The following is a 20,510-nucleotide window of genomic DNA, read 5'->3' on the forward strand; positions in this document are numbered from 1 at the left end:
GAATAGAGTTCAAGATCTGAGTTTAGCCCATGTGGTCCGATCGATCGACATGATAACGCATGTACGCGTCATCCGTATGCATAGACCATGCATAGCGCGAGATTAAACTAGCTTAAACTTTGACACTCCTCCTAAACATGCACATTCAGTAAATGTAATTGTTTAAAAGCAGATAGCAGTTTAATTTTGCCGAGCGGCTTCGTCAAGACATCCGCAATCATATCTTGTGTCGAGACTTGAAGGACCCGAGGAACCTTTAAAATAATCAGTTGCCGGACATATTGAAAGCGAATTTCAATATGTTTGGTATTTGGATTGAGTTGCGCCTCCTTGCTTATGATTACGGCACCAGAGTTGTTGTTGAATAAGAGAGGCGGATCTATACGAATGTCGAGGGAAGTGATGAGATTTGACATCCACCGCAGTTGTTTCGCGCATTTGTTTATGGCGATAAACTCGGCTTCGGTTGTTGATTGAGCCACCACGGATTGCTTTTTAGTCGTCCACGAGATAGGATTGCCAAAAAATGTAATGACATAACCGGACATTGACTTTTTAGTGACTAGAGAGGTGCTGTAATCCGCATCGGCCCAACCACATAAGGCATTGGTTTGTTGTCCTTTATTAAAGTGAATACCAACATCGGCCGTGCCCCGCAAATATTGAAGGAGGTGTTTGATCAAAGACCAGTGACACAAGGAAGGGGAAGACGTAAATTGCGCTAAAACATTGACGGTGAAAGCTATATCTGGCCTTGAGTGAAGGGCCAAGTAGTTCAGCATTCCGACTGCTTTTTGCATAATTTTAACATCAAAGGGAGAAGATTCCGAAGCCACAACACGGTGAAAATTCATTGGTGAAGGAGCCTTCACAGGCGTGCAGTCGGTCATACCGAACTCGTCAATAATCTTGTTCGCAAAATCGGATTGATGAATGATCAACGAGCCGTCTTTCTGCCAGTCAAAGGTGTAACCAAGGTGTTGATTAGGTCGCTCTTTGATCTTCAGAGAATAGGACTTCGCCAGCTGATCGAGAAAACCAAGAACCTTCTGTCGAGATTGGCCAACTATCAAACCATCGTCTACATGCATATGTAGCAGAATCGAATTGTCTTTGTTATGAAACAAAGCGTCGTCCAACAGCGATGACTCAAACCCGATAGAATTTAAAGTTGAAACAAGATGAGCTTTCCACATGCGTGGTGCTTGTTTCGTACCGTAGAGCAATTTGTTGAGTTTCCACACCCAGCCCTTTTTCGCCGGATCCGGATCCTCAAAACCAAGCACTTGCGAAACGTATATCGACGCATCAATGTTTCCGTAGAGAAATGCCGTTTCCACATCGAACTGAAACACCGCAAAATTTTTGTTGACCGCAAGAGATAGAATCATCTTCAGAGACTCATTTCGCGCCACTGAAGAGTAGGTTTCGAAGTAGTGAATCATGTGTTCTTGATGATTACCAAACACAACCCAACGAGCTTTGTGCCGAATAACTTCTTTGAATTCGTTTAGTTTCCTAGTAAGCAGCCACATTCCGCCAATGGTTTTGTCGTCGGATGGAGGTGGTACCAGCGTACCAGTATTCTTTGATTGCAGTGAGTTGAATTCAGAGGACAAGGCATGTTCCCATTGAGGCAGAGCCGAAGTGTCATTCATTGCATCGTTAATAGTCACCGATTCTGTCAAGCTAAGTTCCGGCAACTCCGAGTCTGCGGCGAAGGCCAAGTTAGGCAAATTGGGATTCAATCGACGAGAACCTTTGAAAATGTTAGACGGATCAATCGTGGAACTGATGTCTTTTGGTGCAAGTTGATTCCAAGAGCCCCATTTGTAGGTAAAATGTCGAGTTGGCTGGCGGGAAGAGGAATCAGTTTGATGAGTTGTCGATTCCAGGGACGGAGTAGAAGGAATGGGCAGAAGCACAGGCGGTAATGACGGAGTAGCAGAATGCAGGGAGGTGGAAGTGGGTGGATTGGTAGGAGGAGTGGAAGTGGGCGGAGTAGGAGAAGTGGAAGTGGGCGGATTGGCATGAGGGGTAGATGGCTGAGATTTGGGTAGATCGGTAACGCGATCAGATGAATTAGATTTTGTAGATATTTCTACCGTGACTTGTTCAGGATTAACATCTGCGCATGATGTGGGCAAAGTTGAGGACAACTTTATCATTGCAGATTTAGAACCATAAGGAAAAGACAGAATGGGTGGCGTGAAATCCCGACTAATCACCGTCCGGCAAGACACGGGATCAAAGAAGCGCATAGCATCCGATCTTGCTTCATAGCCGAGAAAAAGAAAAGGTTTTGAAGGAGGAAGTAGCTTTGAAGAAGGGGACTGAGAATGGACGTAGACTTTGAGACCGAAAGGTAAAAGAGTATGAACTTGTCTTACTTGTTCAATGGAAGCCCGTTTTTCAACCAGTATGGAGTTTGGACTGCTCCAATTAAGCGACGCGGATGGTAGAATGTTGATTAAAGAAGACGCAAATGAGAGGAACTGCACATTGTGCGAGCATGCACCGCATTTTCATTAACAATGTCTGATTGAATTGTTTGGCTAGTCCGTTTGTTTGTGGGGAGTTCGCCGGTCCTTGTTCAAGACAAATTCCACGCTGAGACAAAAAATTCTTGAAAACAATCGATCCAAATTCTCCTCCACGATCAGTATGAAGAATCGATGGCGTAATGTCCAAGGTATTTTTGATCTCATTGAGATAAGACATTATTTTAGTATCCGATTCCGATTTCTTCTGCATCAAATAAATTCGGTTAAATCGCAAGAAATCGTCGATTAGGACCAAAATGTACCAAAAAGATCCTCGAGAATTTGGAGACACCTGCAAAACATCCATGTGAATCATCTTGAACGGCGAAGACGCAGAAGGGAGAGGATTGCTATGTAAAGAACGCTTTAGTTTAGCCATTCTACACACCTCACAATTTATCGAAGAACCCAATTTTCCACGTGAGATCTTCATTAATTCGAAGAATTTGTTCAAATAGACGTCGGAAGGATGGCCTAAAATGATGTGCCAGTCTTTAAGCGAGTTGCTTTCCTTAAGTGAAAGCAGTGACGTCGAAGTAATTACGCTCGACCCGGATGAAACATAAAGATCTCCGGTCCGAGGAAAGCGTTCAATTACAGTAGATCCCATATACACCAAGAACATCTTGTTATTGTGTAAGCACCGGAAACCGTGATCTTCAAGTTGAGAAACCGAAATAAGATTACATTTTCCGGAGGGAGCAAGATAAACTGGATAGATGTTGTACTTTCCAAATCGCATGGACCCGATATGAGTGATGTCTATAGACCCAAAATAAGTTTGCATAGTCTTATTCACTGGTTGTAAATTAGACAGAAGTCGAGCGTCGGACACTGTTGATTTAGATGCACCGGTGTCAAGCACTAACCGGATCTTCTCATTGTCAATCGGACCAACATGGAATGTAGCTTCATCCTCAACAAAGAACCCAATATCTTCTGCTTCACCAATCATTTCCTCGGAAACAGCTTCAGCAACGTCTTCATTGTCTGATTATTCGACTGAATTTAACCGCTGAGAGCGCAACTTTATTAAGGATTCAATAAGTTGATCAAGTTCTTGATCACTTGTTTTCGCCTTAACGTTTGAAGAAGCGGAAGATGAAGTAGCTCTATTTTTGGTCAGAACGACGTTTCTAAACTTCTTTTTGATAGCCTTAAATTTTTCCTTGTTAGGTCGAACAAATGGTTTCGATGATAAAGCATCAATTGACGCAGAACTGGAAGTAGTTTGTTGAAGTCGACTATGCTCAAGACCCATACAAATAGCTAGTTTTTCAAAAGTAAAGGGAGTGACGTCATAGAGATTTTGAATGAGGCCGTTTAGAGATTCATCAAATCAAAAACTCTTGAGGAAAAAAATTCCAGCCATTGCAGTGTCGATCTGAGTGTTTGGAGTGGAAATTTGAGCTGATTTGAGAGACATATACATAGTTTGAAATTTACTGATGTGATCGGCAATTGATGAACCGGGAATAAAGTCAAGATGAATGAGTGCATAAAGCTTGTCACCAAGCTTTATCAATGATTTTTCACCGCATGCTGCAGCTAAGTCCTCCATGGCTTTGGCGAACGTATTGACTGCTTGAACGACAGGGAATAATTTGGCGGACACGCATACTTCAAGGAGAGTATAAGCGTTTGACGTTTTCTTTCGGAACTTCTTCTCGTTCTTGTGAAGTTCGCACCACACCGGATCAAAAACATCCTCATCGCCTCGTCCAGTAACAAGATGTTTAAACGACTTCTTCCACTCCGGCCAATTATCGCGACGGAGCTTGGTAATTCGAATCTTGTCTGTTCGATGATCATTATCACTTGAAGACGAATCATCTCGATTGATTACCGGAGGTTCTGCCATCTCGTTTGTATTTTATCTAGAAGTGTTTTCTAATTTTGAGTTCTTATACTGTCAAGTAATAACTCTCGCTACCATGTAAAAATGATATGAGATTACTTTATTGAAACAGTATTTAACAAAGAACTCAATAATAGTAAATACACTTTTTGAATAATAAAAATAGATTGTTAGATCGGTTTTTTAAACTTCACAGAGCTAGTAGTAAAGGGAAAAAATACCTTGAAGAAATGAACCGCAGCGAACAAAAATCTTGGCACAAAGCACAACGACGTTGTCGAATAAGCAACAGGAATATCACAACAAAAACAGCCTAAAGTTTTATGAACGAAACAATGCGATGTTAATAACTAGGAACAATTGTTGTTAATGAGAATGCTTGAAAGAACTACCTGCCCAGAAGCTGCTTCTAGCTCCTCCTAGATGCTTAGCGATGACGAGAGTTGAGTTTTGAGCTTTTGATTTGATCGATGAGGAACAAAGAAGAAAGACCTCGAGTAGTTGTTGTCTGATGATTGATTGGTGATGAGATCGACGAGATTGGATGATGGAGAAGAGTGATGAAGAAAAGAAACGGGGAAGAATTGAGTTTATCGGCGAAGAGAAAGAATAGAGTTCAAGATCTGAGTTTAGCCCATGTGGTCCGATCGATCGACATGATAACGCATGTACGCGTCATCCGTATGCATAGACCATGCATAGCGCGAGATTAAACTAGCTTAAACTTTGACATAACCTAACCACTTAGGTTACAACAGGATGGAGGGTGGGTTGTGAAAAAAGATAAATGTTGTCCTGAAACCCAGTTGACTGATTCCCCACCAATGGAAGAGCTATGTACACGTGTAATGAGGCCTCCAAGATGAGATGCCAGATGTTTTGGATTGTTAGTTGGTTTTGTGAGAATATCAGCTTAGGGGAACGGTGCCTAACTCATAAATTGAGCAATACGCTGGGAACTAAATTAGCTGCGGAATCTGGTAAGCAAAAGCAAACCATTTCCGCAGTCCAAATCAGCGCCGCGGGAGTTGTGAAACTAAAATCATCTCATGATGTAAACAGGTCTGACGCACATGAGCAGCAAGATTAGGCTTACAGAAAATCCCGGCCCAAGATCACTGATCAAGAGAATATCAGCAAGCACCAAAGGTAAGCGGCTTCAGAGACTCATGGTGAGATGATTAGATAGATGCTAACACTCTATTCATTTATCTTAGACAGAACCGTCAAAGAAAGACAGACCAAACACCCCAATACCGCTCAAAGAGCAGGAAGCAATATTGGAAAGTGATTTGTGTTCAAAGACGGCAGAGGCTAGAATAAAACAACAGCAGCTGAGGCAAAGTTCATCTTGGAGATTGTGTTGCATTGCTACTTATAAGCCGTATAGCCAACACAAAGTGAAAAGTCACCCAGGTCAAAAGACAAATACAAGTAAGGCTCAAACAAACCTTCAGGAGAGAGCAGAAAAGGAAATTTAGCTAATGATGGTTGTTGACCATGACAGACTGCCAAAAGCCAACACTATTCTTTTCTTACTTTATCTCACTCTCAACTTAAAAGTAGAGAGCGGCTCTGTTCCTGCTCTTAGGTACTTTTTCCTTTTTCTTTATATATCAATCTATTGTACATACCTTACATCACATAGTCTGATAAGAAAAAAAAACTCTTAGTTCTTTGAAGTTTTTCAGGTTTGGAAGCAAATTTACCACCAAGTGCCCATGATTCTGGTGTGAGCTTGGACCCAATTTTTCCAGGTGATGTGTTTCTTCTTGTTATAGGTGGTGGTGATTTGGGTTGGAGTGCCCTTTTGGAAGACTTGACAGTGGTAGGCAGTTGTTTAGATAATTTGTACCTTGAGTCGGAATCTGTGCCTTCAGGATGGTTGTACATCAAGTCTTATATATAATTAGTTTTTTTCTGCCAGAGGTCTCACTAATGATACTATTAAGGATATCTTGAGTAGGAATCTTGTAATAATTGGAATAATCCCGACAGCACACTGATATATAACCAATGAATGAGTTGACTGTTTACCACCGACAACACCTTAGATCACACCTAGCACACACCTATGATGAAATGAATAAAAATAAGTAGAAGAACATTTTAAGTATGTAGATGATGAGATATGATAGATAGGAACAAAGAGTGCATACCTGCACGTTGAACGAGCAGAGCGAGCATTTTAGATTTATTGTGAAGGACACGCGAAGAGGGATTTAGATCTGAGTGAGAACATGAATATTGATAAAGAAGATAAGAAAGAGAACAAAAATCAGTCTTGAGTCGGGTTGTTTTTGATTGGGTTGAACTTTGGCTTACCAGTCTCTTTTCTTCACTTGAGTGTTTTAATTGAGCGTGTGAAGAAAAAAGACTGGTAAGCTGTCAAGACTTGCGGTTGTTTTGTAGGTGCGGCGAATGATTAGGGTTAGGTTTTAAGACTTGATGCAAGTGAGAATTGCATATGCCTCATTCTTCCGGCTGCGTGTTTCGAATACGCAGTCGCGGGCGGTTTAGCATACTCTAACAGGCCCCCTCAATTCGAAACGGGATCAGAAAGTCCAATCATTTCCCTGAATTTGACGAAAGGCTTCTTTCCTAAGTTCTTGGTGAAGATATCAGCGATCATGTTTGATGTGTACGTGTGTCGCATCTTGAAGGTCCCCTGGTGAACATGTTCGCGTATCCAATGGTGCTCAATAGCAACGTGCTTCACGCGGCCATGGTGTACCGGGTCTTCGGCCAGATGGATGGCACTTAAGTTATCACAGACAAGCTCAAGAGGCACTGGGATTTCCATGTTAAGCTCCTTCATCAATTTCAATAGCCAAAGAGCTTCTTGACCCGCCTCCGTGATTGCGCGGTATTTGGCTTCCGTCGAGGATAAGGCAACGGTTTGTTGAAGACGGCTTCTCCAGCTAATAGCACCACCCATGTATTTAAATATGTATCCCGTGGTAGATCGAAGGGTTGATTTGTCACCAGCCCAGTCCGCGTCACTTGCGCACTCCGGAAAATTCCATCCTGGATGAACATTGATGTCTTGCTTGGGATTGTGTTTGTATCGGATGCAGAAATTGATTGTTGCTTTGAGATAACGGATGATGTGAAGGAAAGCGTCCCAATGTTTTTGGTTGGGTTTTTCCAGAAATCGGGACGGCACACCGACTGCAAAGCTGATGTCGGGCCGAGTACAGATGGCAATATACATCAGAGATCCAACAGCGCTGTGGTACCTTGTGTTAATCTTGGAAAAATTTTGATGTTCTTCATCTGTTGCCTTGATTAACTTGGTGTTGTATCCAAATGGCGTTGACGCGGGCTTGCAGTGAGTCATGTTGAATTTATCAATGACGTTTTGAATCATTCCTTGTTGATGTAGCACATAGTCGCCAGTTGGTTTTCTTTTGATTTCTAGTCCAATGACGAACTCGGCTATGCCTAGATCTTCCATGGCCCATTTAGCCTTTATCTGATTCTTCACGTTTTCAATTTCGTCGCCTGTTATGATCATATCGTCCACATGTAGATATAGGATGCTGCGCTTGCCGTTTGAATTGCGGAAAAAGACACAAGAGTCTGCGTTTGTTTTTACGAACCCAATACTGACAAGATGTTTTTCCACTTCTATGTGCCAGAGTCGTGCCAATTGTTTCAAACCATAGATGGATTTGTGTAGTTTCCAGACTTTCCCTTTTCCACCCACTTCGAAACCTTCGGGCTGTTCAAGATAGATTTCTTCTTCGAGCGGACTGTTCAGAAAGGCGGCCACCGCATCCATTTGTTCAATTACCCATCCCTCCTGCGCAGCAAGCGCGATGATCATTTGTAACGAAGCTGGCCGGCTGGTCGGGGAGAAGATTTTGTCGAAATCAACGCCTTCTTCTTGTGTGAAACCCTTTGCGACGTAGCAAGCCTTATATTTCGAAATATCACCGTTAGGCAACAATTTAACCTTGAAGACCCATCGTCCGCGAATTACTTTACAACCTTGCAGTCGATCGACGCGAGTAAATACGATGAGTTTTTCAAAACCATCAATTTCCTTTTGACACGCTTGCGTCCATTTGTCTTTGAAGCTTGATTTACAAATGTCTTTGAATGTTTTGGGCTCATATTTTGGGTCGAGGATTGTAGCGTCAACACATGTCTCTTTAATAGCAAGGTAAGCTCTCTTAGGCATCTGGCTGATGCGAGTGGATCTGCGGACGTAGTCCGGATTGTCGGGATGGTTCAGGGGCGGTTTGGGTGGGATCACTATTAGGCGGGCATTCTCTACTGCCGGCTGAGAAGTATCATTCGGTGAGTCTTGGTCGCTTTCTTCAGATTGATTGTCTGTTGCGGGAGTCATGGGATTGCTAGGTTTCTGAGCACTTTCATCATCCTCAGTGTCTTTGATTAGGAACTCCTCGAATGGTTTGCCCCCCCTTTCAGGGAAAGAGTTCTCATCAAAATGAACATCGTGAGTATTGATAATCTTGTGACTATCGTAATCAAATATGAGGTAGTTTATGTTGAATTCGTCGAAACCAACAAGGACTCCCTTCCGCGAGGTCTCACTGAATTTGTGATCGCGCTCCTCTTTGCGAGTGACGACATACGCTAAGCATCCGAAAGTTCGGATGTAGTCCAGATTTGGTTTGTGATGATACCATAACTCATATGGTGATTCCATTAGGCCGTTCCTAGCACGGTTGAAAACCCTGTTTTGAACAAAGACAGCGGCGTCGCACGCGAGACTCCAGAAACGAGATGGTATACCGCTTTTTGAAAGGAAAGATCTTGCCTTGGTTGATATTGTTCTCATGTATTGTTCAACTAGACCATTTTGTTGCGGTGTATATGGTGCGGTTGTGTTTTTGATTATGCCAACAGAATCGCAAAAAGGAATAAGGATTGAGTTTATGAATTCTCCTCCACCATCGGTGGTTATCATTTTCACTTTTCGATCACATTGTCTCTCGGCGCGCGTGATGAAATGATTTATGGAATTGAAAATTTCCTCCTTAGTTTTTGATTTCAAAAAGTAAATAAAGACCATTCTAGAGAACTCATCGATTATCAACATGAAATAAGAGTAATTGAAAATACAAGGTATCCTGATTATTCCGCTGAGATCTATGTGAATATTGTCTAGGGGATAACGTGCTAAGGGTTTCTCCCCTTTAAGAGGAACACGAGTAGATTTAGTGAGTTTACAAGTATCGCAAATGGGGTCCAGTTTTCCTTTAGTCTCAACTGTCCTCTTAATGTATTCGCTGTTGATATGTCCTAGTCGGTTGTGAACTGTGTTAATATCAATTGAGTTAGCTTCATTCTTTTCCTTATAGGTATTGACTGAGAAATTGCTAACCGGCTCGACTTTCACAACCATGAGATTGCTAATGTAATGTCCTTGGAGAAATGCTTCGTCGTCAAACATGACTGTGAACTTGAGTGGATCGTTCGGGTCTTGAACTTCGACAGCTCCTTGTCTCTTGAGAGCTCCAGCCGCAATGAGATTGTTTCGGAGACTAGGAATATACAATGAGTCTTGAAGGGTGAACTTCTCGACTGATACTCCTTGTATTTGGACTTCTCCAATAGCTTCAACTTTGAGTTCTTCCGAGCCAGCTGTCATGATCGGGTCTAGTTTCTTAGAGTTGTTTTTGACGCTTGAGAAAAACCTGAAATCATTGAACATGTGGCTCGATGCACCCGTGTCCCATATAGCCTCAAACTTAGAGTGAACTAGATTTGCTTTGTTTCCGTAGGCCATGAAAACATAGTCTCGCTTCTTCTTAGGTACTGATTGAGTGAAGAAGGCTTCACCTGCTGTATTCTGCGGTGGTGGTGGCGTATGTTGAGTGCTTGGAGGTTGTTCGGTATTATGAGCGCTGGGGGGTGTGAGACCCCGCTTCTTGAACCATTCCTTTTGAGCTTTGGCATTCTCGGGTCGCTTAAAGCATTTGTTGGCGGCGTGTGGTCCAACGCATTGAGTTGGGGTACATTTAGGGCGATTTGGGTTTTGTTGGGCTCTCGATGTGTTGCTGGCGATCTTCATGTTGTTTAAGCCGCTAGTGATTTTGTTTGTATTGGAAAAAGAGAATTCAATATTGGTGTCTTCATATCTTTTTAACGCATCAATGACTGATCGGGTGGTTATAGGCTTGACGGTGTTGAGTATGGTTCAAACTTCTTGCATGTGTGAGTCGTTTAGGGAATGTAGAAGGGTTCTTCCCAGATGGGACTCGTTGATGTGTCCTCCGCGGTTGGCGAATTCGCTTTTTAGTTTGCAGAAGGCGTCGATATGGGTGGTGATTGAGGTTTTGTAGTCTTGGCTGAATTTATTGATCTTTGATTGAATGAGGAACAAGTTGGCTTCGTTGTCTGATTGGTGGAAAGTTTTAATAGCTTGCCATAGGTGCGCGGGTCCTTTCGGACATTCAGGGATTTGTTGTCCAGATACGTCGGGGTCATTGATATCATCTTCTTCTTCGACGTCGACTAGCGGGATTATGATGTCTTTGTAAGCAGCTCTGAATTGGGTTGAGTTATCAGCGTCCATTCTCGAGTACATGAATTCAAGGATGCACCGGCGGTTGATGTTGTTCACTTCGTATGTGACTCCTTCGTCTTCATAAAATTTGTCCGTTATGTACTGATGGAGAAACAGGATTTCAAGTGATCCTAGGACTTGACCGGACCAGACCATGTAGTTGTCATCGGTAAGATTTTTGATCCCTTTTATTTTGTTCAAAGTAGCTGACATTCCGAAAGCGTGTGCTTGATTGTTACTGAGGATCATTCCGCCGCGACTCGACGCATTTTCGATGGCTTGCTTCTGGTTTTCAATGTTGGGGTCGACAGGATTGCTGGCTGGCGGCATTGTTGAGGATATTCGTCGATTGAACTGAACTCTCTCGCTACCATGTAATAATTGGAATAATCCCGACAGCACACTGATATATAACCAATGAATGAGTTGACTGTTTACCACCGACAACACCTTAGATCACACCTAGCACACACCTGATATATAACCAATGAATGAGTTGACTGTTTACCACCGACAACACCTTAGATCACACCTAGCACACACCTGCACGTTGAACGAGCAGAGCGAGGATTTTAGATTTATTGTGAAGGACACGCGAAGAGGGATTTAGATCAGTCTCTTTTCTTCACTTGAGTGTTTTAATTGAGCGTGTATTACTTGGATTGATATGAGAACAAAAAGAATATACGAGAAACATGATAGGAGAGTGGACTATCTAGCGAACCTGATATATAACCAATGAATGAGTTGACTGTTTACCACCGACAACACCTTAGATCACACCTAGCACACACCTATGATGAAATGAATAAAAATAAGTAGAAGAACATTTTAAGTATGTAGATGATGAGATATGATAGATAGGAACAAAGAGTGCATACCTGCACGTTGAACGAGCAGAGCGAGGATTTTAGATTTATTGTGAAGGACACGCGAAGAGGGATTTAGATCTGAGTGAGAACATGAATATTGATAAAGAAGATAAGAAAGAGAACAAAAATCAGTCTTGAGTCGGGTTGTTTTTGATTGGGTTGAACTTTGGCTTACCAGTCTCTTTTCTTCACTTGAGTGTTTTAATTGAGCGTGTGAAGAAAAAAGACTGGTAAGTTGTCGAGACTTGCGGTTGTTTTGTAGGTGCGGCGAATGATTAGGGTTAGGTTTTAAGACTTGATGCAAGTGAGAATTGCATATGCCTCATTCTTCCGGCTGCGTGTTTCGAATACGCAGTCGCGGGCGGTTTAGCATACTCTAACAAATCTTTGCTGTCCCTTGGCTGAGGGAAATAAAGGGCCTGGGTGATTCAGGAAGGTGATCTGTTTCAGTGGCATTGTTGGCTAGTATGTCAGGTGAAAATTCTTTGGAGAACATCCGCGAGCAGCAGCAGTCCGTTTGTTCGCGCTTGAAAAAAGCAATCAAGGCGAGCGCCCCAAAAATATGCCGGCAAAGTCATGCAAGCAGGCCTGGCCGTCCCTCCTCCCAACAGAGTGGCAGGATGGGGGACAGACGAACAGACATAAATAGGCTGAGCCTCCCCGGCGAAAGAACACACTTCCAGCGGCCAATCCGAGGTCTGGTCCGACTAAGTTCGGAGTGTGCGCGGTCCTGATCAGCGGGCCTGGCCCGGAGTTCATGGGCTTGTTCTGGGTGGAAGGGTCGGGGGGCATGCCCTTCGAACCCGAGAAGGTTGTGGACGTAGTGTAGACTGCAGTATCTATGTACTGCGGCCTGTACTCGGCATATGTATCTGAAACGGGTGTCAGAATTCATTTTTCGTTTTTGTTTTGGGTGGCACAACCAATGTCGGCCCAGGTCCACCGTACATGGGAGTCCATGGGGCCCTCTAGGCTCTAACAAGTGTGTGTGATTACAGTGGGTTGGATAAGATTGGGGAGACAGTCGGGTTAAAGAGAATAGATTGGGAAGAGGAGCTGGAACCGCTGGATCGTTTCAGGGAGAGTTCCATCGCAAAGATCAGTATGTATATACCATTGCGAGAATAAAAAGGCGTCTGACAGGCCTCCCCAGAGGAAGTCATTGTCAGCCTACGTGATGCCAAGGATATTATCCTTCTAGCTACACGTGGTGCAAAGCAAAAGATTAGAGTTATAAAACTCTAAGACAAGGTTATAAGGGTTAATTCCAACGTAATTGTTGGGAATTATGGCGTAAGAATAAGGCAATTTGGGCCAATTTGGGCCAATTTGACGTAATAAAATGAATATAATTAATTTTAAAGAGGGGCCTGATAAATCAGGGGTGTTTAATCCCTCTAGAATGAAGAACTGGGGCCTGTAAACAGGTGTGGTTTAAATCCCAGAAAGAAATGGCAGAGAATCTCAAGAGAAGGGGCTTAAACTTACTAGTATAAGACCCTAGAGGCACTTGAGGTTCTTCAGGCGTGAAGTTGGGCAGTTGGAGGCGCTCAGAGGAGGTAATCTTGAGGGCAGGGTGGTTACTGGGCAGCTTCAGGGCGGAAATTGGGGCTAAAAATCACGAAAGTAGGTATTTTACCTGGCAAATCACAGGCTAATGAGGCTGTTGAAGGCGGGTAAAATTCTAATAGGTAATGTAAAGCTGGGGAATCTCCTTTTGGGCGGAGAAAGGGCCCTTTATATAGCCTAGGCAGGCCTCCAGGGGCGCCCAGGGGACATGGGGACACTTGTGGGCGCATTCTGAGGCAATTTGGTTGCGCTAGAAGGCGCTGTGGGTCGTGGAACCTTGGGGCTTGGATACAAGGGTTGCCAAGGACCTTTTACAGAGGTTCTGCGTGATTTTACACGAGCCTTACACGTCATGGGGGCTGGTTTGGGGGTTCTGTGACGCTCATTTCCGTGAAAATGTGCCACAGAAGGTACTAGAACTGGCTTCTGTGTACTAGTACACGTGTAAGCAGTGCTTTATACATGTTCTGGAGGCGCTTATTGATTGCTCCAGTTCATTTGACCCCTTCTACATATTTACTACAGTTGTAATTTACGTGTAGTGAGGCTTGGGAGAAGCTGGGGCGCTTTCTAGTGTCTCCTGTGCACGCTGCAAGAGCTCTTTTCAGTCTAGAATGTTTTTATATTGAATGACGTGGTAATTACATCTTGTTTGGTGATTAATTACATGTGTACAAGCCCTATAACACATGTAATATTGTTATTGGGGCGTATTCTGGTCCATTCTTACTTATTGGTAACCTGAGCGCTTTGGTTGCGGGCTAGTTTATGCATTATGCATATATTTACACTAGGAGCGCGGGCTTGAGCTCTAGGCAACAAAGCACGCGGGCTTGGGTGCGCCACGCAACAAATAAAGCTATCTTTTGAACTGTACACAACACCTCAGTTACGTCACTGAAAATGGTTGTAAATATATGTACTTATATATATATGTGCATACAAGTGCATCCACGCGGGGCGTGATGCACTTGCGTAAACTTTGAAGTTAGTTTACACAAGGAAGGGATAATAATTAAGGGTACATGTAAGTGAGGTACCCTAGGTTATTTTACCCGTAGAATCAGAATCTTTCATAATATTTTACTTATTAATTACACAAAGCTAAGTAATTAATTATTTATAAGTGTTTTTAATGTTTTTTGCGTAGTTTTACATATGTAAGAGTAATAATGTTTCTTTCATATGTAAAACTACTTTTCATATTTTTTATTTGTATATTTTTATGTCACGTTGGCTCTGCCATAGTAGCCAGCTGACAGTCATATTCGCTATAGTTGCTACTTGAATCATGTTCAGCATTCTACTGGTTTTCCTAGTCAGTTTATTCATTTCACCTTTGACTAGAAGCTGGTCGGCTCTATATTTACTTCAAATAACATAGGTTTTCTTGAACAGGTTATCGGGCAATATGCTGCAATGGATCCATTGAAGGGTCCGTTAGCGGCAGAGGATGAAGAACTGTTCGAATACCGTAAAATTCACGGCCAACTCAGACCGGAAGGGCGTGAATATCCGTATCGATACCATTTGGGGCGTGGAGACCCGTCTTTACATTACGATGGACGGCATGATAGGGAAAGACACCACAGAGACAACCACTATCACCAAAGGGACCAGCACAACAGGCCCGAGCCGTCTGAACCTTTCCGTTCAAAAGTCTTTAACCAACCATGGAACAGCCAAAATGAGGTGAGTGTCCAGCCCAAGGATTCGAGAGCCATTTCTAGTCAGAGTCTGAGCGATCTTGAAACGATCTCCTTGCACATTTAGCGGGATAAGCCCGTCGTTGCGGCAACGCGCCCCGATGATACCAGTATCTCGGTCACTGCAGACAATGCTCCAGCGCGAAGGAAGTCTCGTGATCATTCAGGTCTCATATGGGCTGGGGTAGTCACCGTGTCGCTTGGTTTTCTCGCAGGCCTCATAGTGTACATCATTAAGTCCATTCAAAACAAAGGCCACAGCGATCACGGATATTATTATTCTTCATCAAGTCCTAGGCCCAGATCTTTCCGGCGATGATCCCAATAGTTTTTTCATCTGACAGCGGTCTACTAATCCAAAGGAAATCCTTGAACCAGAGCCGCGGCGCAGAATCATAAAAGTACCAGAACTCTTCACATTTTGATTTTATTCCCCTCGATTTGCTTATGGGTGAGAGATTTGATGAGCTTTTCAAAAATACCACGGAGCTGCTTGTGAATAGAAATGCCTCCCGCACTGCGAAACGTGCTTCGCTTCGCACACCATGCTGGGGCTGCGGAATCGACCTCAAGCCCCTTCGAGACAACTCCACTTTGATATCTTCGAAGTTCCAATTTCTTTTACTCACAATCAAGAGACCGTGTCCTCAGTGACCTCCCAAGGGATTTTGGGGGCCATGGGACCCTGTAAGCTTTGCAGTGTATCCAAATAAGGAAGGAATAGATAAAAACATCAAGTTGAATTGAATAATGGGAAAGACAGAAAGAGCTGTTCCAATGGCGTGAGTAAAGACCTGATTGCCCAGGTGGGATCCCTCCCAGTAGGCAAGAATGTACGGCCTCGTCGACCGTGTTGGATCCCTCGCGGCCGGCAAGACCTTGTTGACCGGCCGGGAGGAATCCTGCCGGCCAACAAGCTGATTACAGAGCCTTATCGACCTGCAGGCAAGGTTTTACAATCGTTGACTGCCAGCTCGCCGGCTGGGGAGAATCCGACCCGATCGACCAGACTAACTCGCGGCAGTCCCTCCCGATGGATGAGTTATCACAATAACGCCTGCCGGTCGGTCAACAAGGAACCTTGTCTGCACGTCACAGGGTCCTATGGCGGGAGCTTTGTCTCTTGATCCCGATCTCCGGGCATGAAGAATCCAAAGTCGGAAACGCTCCAGTCGGTCCAGCAGGCCCAGCGCTTCCCTGCGGAGGAGTGCTTCGGGCCAGCCCAGCCAAAGTGAATTGGGCTATCTGTGTCTCGACTCTTCGTCCGTCTTGAACATACCAATGGAATGTATGGCTTTTGTCAGTCTAGTGTACAGTTTTTTCAGAACGATGGCTCAGTTGGCTTGGGCTAGCCGATGCAGTCTTGATGTTCCGCTGGTGCTGGCGGGACGGACGGCTTGCTTAACTCGCTCCCTCTGTCATTAGGGGGGTTCACGTTAGCCTGATTTCGGCTGCTCGTCACGGATGGTTTCAAATCTCATGCACGCTTCCTGCATAAACTTAAAAAAAATACTGCATAAGCATTCCCTTCAGCAAGGCCTTCAAAGGGGAGGTCTTGCTGAGAACTCTATTTATTTTCTAGAATATCCTTGCATAGACCTGCATGAGCAGCCATCAATTTTTAACAAGGTTTTTTGACTGATTTCGAAATCAGCCTAACGTGAACCCCCCTATTAGGGGGGTTCACGTTGCAAAAAAAGCAATGCTGATTTCGTCTGCTCATGCACCTGTGAGTAAGGTTTTTGCCTTGCAGATTGCTTCCAAAGGGGAGCTGCCCAGCCAAACCTTTTTGCTTTCTCACGATTTTCAAAAGCTGCATCTGCTGGTTTTGGTTGCTGATTTTCAAAATCAGCCTTACGTGAACCCCCCTATTGGAGGGGGGATGCCGTCCCGCAGAGGAAGGGTCTCTCTCCCTTGGTGGGCGCCTGTGGGCACAATGTGACAAGTACATATTTCGCTGCGGGTAGCAGGGAAGGATGTACTTAGCTAAGCTAGCGACGACGGCATGCGAGGTCTGCGCTGAAGTGTGTGTCTGCTCAGCCTATCCTCAGACGACGTGTCTTTCTCGGCAGATAGAAATCCGAAGCGTTTTTCGCGGGCAGTTTCTGTTTATGATCCACTCTGTGGACCGGGACGGCCGGGTGGGCGGGCGGGCGGGTGCTGCAGGCTCCATGAGCAGTTTTTTAATTAATTAAATAATTGTGTTGAGTTGGCTGGGAAACTTGAGACTGGTGATCTCTCGCAAGACAGGCCAGTTCTCGCCCCCACAAAACCCAGCAGCCTGCGTGTCCCCATCTTCCCACTTTCCCCCTTCCTAAATAGTAAATACTTCGCCCGCCGCAAGGGCCCGTTCCCATCGATCCGACTCAGAAAAGGCGTGCTTGCACTCCGTCGTCCGCCCTGTCTCCTGCCCACCTCGCTGCTACACACTCTGCCCGCCCCAGTCGAGCGATATCCGTCCATCCGAACCCCCCACAGGAAGCCGAGGTGCGTGTTTGGTGCATACAGGCTCGTCGTCCAGGCTGTTGACCCCTTTTTTTCTGTGGTTTCTGGCATGGGGTTGTGCAGGTCGCAGCAGCGGACCTCCATAGTCCGATGGCTGCCCCCCCAGCACCCGCCAGCCTCAGCCGGCCCTCCTCGACCCAGGAGCAGCACCCGATGCACCAGCCAGCCGAGCTCCCCAGCCCAGCCACCGAGAAACTCAACCACAACATCAGCATCCCCGCCGAGCACCACCACCCCCCAGCCACCCACAAACAGCACCCCCCCGCCACGCTGCCCCCGAGCATGTCCCGCAACAGGCTGCCCACCCTCCAGGAAGTGCTCGCCCGCCAGACCAGACCGCCCGTCGACCTGTCCGTCCCTCCCAGCGGCCCATCCCAAGACTGTCGCTGACCTCGCTCTCTCTCCACAGATACTGCTTCTACCTCTACCTCCAACGCGAACGGGCCGAGGACTCGCTCGACTTCTGGCTCGATGCCCAGCAGCACGAGAACCTCTGCCGGGCCTACTTCAAGGACCTCCGGCGGAGCGCCGTCAACCTCCGGGACGAGTGGCCGGCGTACTACCAACGGGCGTGCACACGGGGCAGCGTCTACAATCCCAGTCAGTCTCTAACCAACCCCCTCACACACATCAAAGCCGAGGCTCATCGCCTTCTTCTCCGCTTCAAGTTAATGGGATTTCGAGGCAGAGCCGGCTGATGAACGAGACCCTGGACTACTTCAAGAAACCCCGTGAGTGGACTTGGCCAGGCCTCTGGAGATGTGTAGAAGGCTGACGGAGGCAGCGAGCGACAGACGCCCCGCAATCGATCAACAGCTCGCGCGTCTCCCAGCAGGGCATGTCGAGCCCCAAGCCCCCGCACGTCTCGCCGGCCCTCCGGGCGCTGTTCCCGCACGACAAGATCCCGAGCAGCCAGGAGGAGGAGCACAGCCGGCCGATGCGGCAGAGCAGCACCCGGGCCCGGACGCCCATCCAGCCCGTCATCCGTACGTCCCCCCCCCCTCTCACCACCCCAAGAAAAAGCAGCCAACGACCCTCGGAACGCTGTGTCCATAGCCCGCTCCTCGGCCATCACCCGCACCGACCTCATCGCCTCCGCCGAGCGCATCTACTACCGCTATCTGCTCAGCGGCGCCGAGAAAGAAATCTACCTGCCCTCGGCCCTGCGCATCCACAACTTCCCCATCAACTCGGCCAGCCTGCCCCATGCGGGCAGCCCCGACTACGACGACGAGGCCAGCTTCCTGGCCATGGTCCCCGACCTCTTCGTCAGCCAGAAGGAGTACATCTTCCGCAGGTCCGTCTCCCCTTTTTGTGGCTCTTTGGCGACACAGCGGCTGACTCTCGGGGCCGAGAAACAGCATGGAACGCGACACGTTTCCGCGCTTCCTGCGCGCTAAAGCCTTCGGAAATCTGACCCCTTTGAGCAGCATCATCCGGGTCTCCGTGGGCCTGTTTGCGGTGTGGGTGGGGCTGTCCATCGGCCTCTCGCTCATCTTCCTGGACGTCCATCCGCGCGCCCACCGGCTCTGGGTAAGCCCCCCCTACCCCTCTCTCCCCCCTCATCCCCCCACTCACACAGACGTGGTTTGGACAGTCGATGATCCCATTGACCGTCGGCGCGCTGGGCATCCTCGGCCACTTCTACGACCTCGACCCGCTCCTCATCCTCTTCAACCGCTCCGAAACCGTGCTCTTCAGGACCCTCGCCGTCAAGGAGAAGTTCGTCCAGAAAATCCTCCGCGGTCCGTCGCCTTCTCCCCTCTGCTCTGCTCTGCTGTGTGCTGATGGCTTGTGTGACGTGTGTGTGTGTAGGGAGGGCGATGTGGGTCGTGCTCGTGAGCGCCGTCATCGTCGCTTGTGTCACGTGCATCCTCGTCTTCGTCCCCGGCCATCGCCTCTAACTCCCCAATCCCCCTCCTCTCTCTCTCTCCACACCTCTTCCCCCCTGTTTTTTTGCTGGACGGATATACCCTCCCCCTTTTCTCCGCGGATGGACGTTCACATTCCTTAGCCCCCATACCCTGGAGCTCCCAGTTTTTATACCCCCACTCTTCGCTTTCGCCCCCCTTTCTCTCGCCTCTGTGTATTTGGGTCTTCTGTTTATCTTTCGCCGCTCAGTGGGTCTTTGATGTTGTGATTTTACTCGCCCGATGGGCGCCCACTCGTGTCCCGTTCCGCCATAATACCACCCCCGTCTCCCTCCCATTGCTCACATACGTCCTCCTGATCGCCCCACCGCAGTCCCTCTCTTTTTTCGACGTGGTCTATATTTATTCAGCTGGGTCTATGATGGCTGGCCGGCTTGCTTGACAATTATGCTGACAATACTACCGGATCACAGTGACATGAGAATATCTTATTCTTGTGGGAAGGAGACAATGGAAGAGGCCGTTTTCCAAGTGCTCAGAGGTTGTGGTGTTTTGCGGCTTCCGAAGCTGCTTCACAGCGTACGACGAATCTGGTCCGTGGGAACAGAATTGCACTGGGGCGTGGGGCTTGCTTGGAGCTGTTTGGTATATACCAGAGCCGGGATCAGGTGTTGTCCCTGCCTGCTCTGGCTTGGCTCAAAGTTCTAGGAGGGGATGGTGTTAGGCTAGCTCAAGGTGGCCCTTTTTGTGGAAGGGGCCAAGTCATGGAAGGCCACATACTAGTGGTATAACACCTCAGGCTCTGGATAACAGGATAGCAAGTGGCAAATCATCTCTGACTAAAATAATCTGCCTTCTGACATGTGTGAGCAGATATTAGTATCAGTTGCAAAGAAATATATGACATACAGTTGAAAAGTATAGAAAACAAAATTGGACATGAATATAGGGTTCTCAAACTTCAAAACATACAGATTTCAAGAGTTCACTGGTGGAAAACTGATACATACAAACCAATTTGGAGGGGGCAGAGGGATGACACAAA

The 20,510-nt window shown here is 46.4% G+C and overlaps 1 protein-coding gene across 1 annotated transcript; it reads left to right on the forward strand.

Moving 5' to 3' along the window:
• Positions 1-17,684: 17,684 nt before the first annotated feature.
• PtA15_10A204 (uncharacterized protein) lies at positions 17,685-19,498 on the forward strand (the record flags this gene model as incomplete). Its single annotated transcript, XM_053160358.1, has 8 exons — positions 17,685-17,944; positions 18,004-18,194; positions 18,263-18,325; positions 18,389-18,580; positions 18,651-18,891; positions 18,956-19,127; positions 19,192-19,339; positions 19,410-19,498. The coding sequence occupies 8 exons, from the start codon at positions 17,685-17,687 to the stop codon at positions 19,496-19,498; spliced, it is 1,356 nt and encodes a 451-aa protein (XP_053024340.1).
• Positions 19,499-20,510: the final 1,012 nt, after the last annotated feature.

This window comes from Puccinia triticina, chromosome 10A, assembly GCF_026914185.1.
Source record: "Puccinia triticina chromosome 10A, complete sequence".
Classification (NCBI taxonomy): domain Eukaryota; kingdom Fungi; phylum Basidiomycota; class Pucciniomycetes; order Pucciniales; family Pucciniaceae; genus Puccinia; species Puccinia triticina.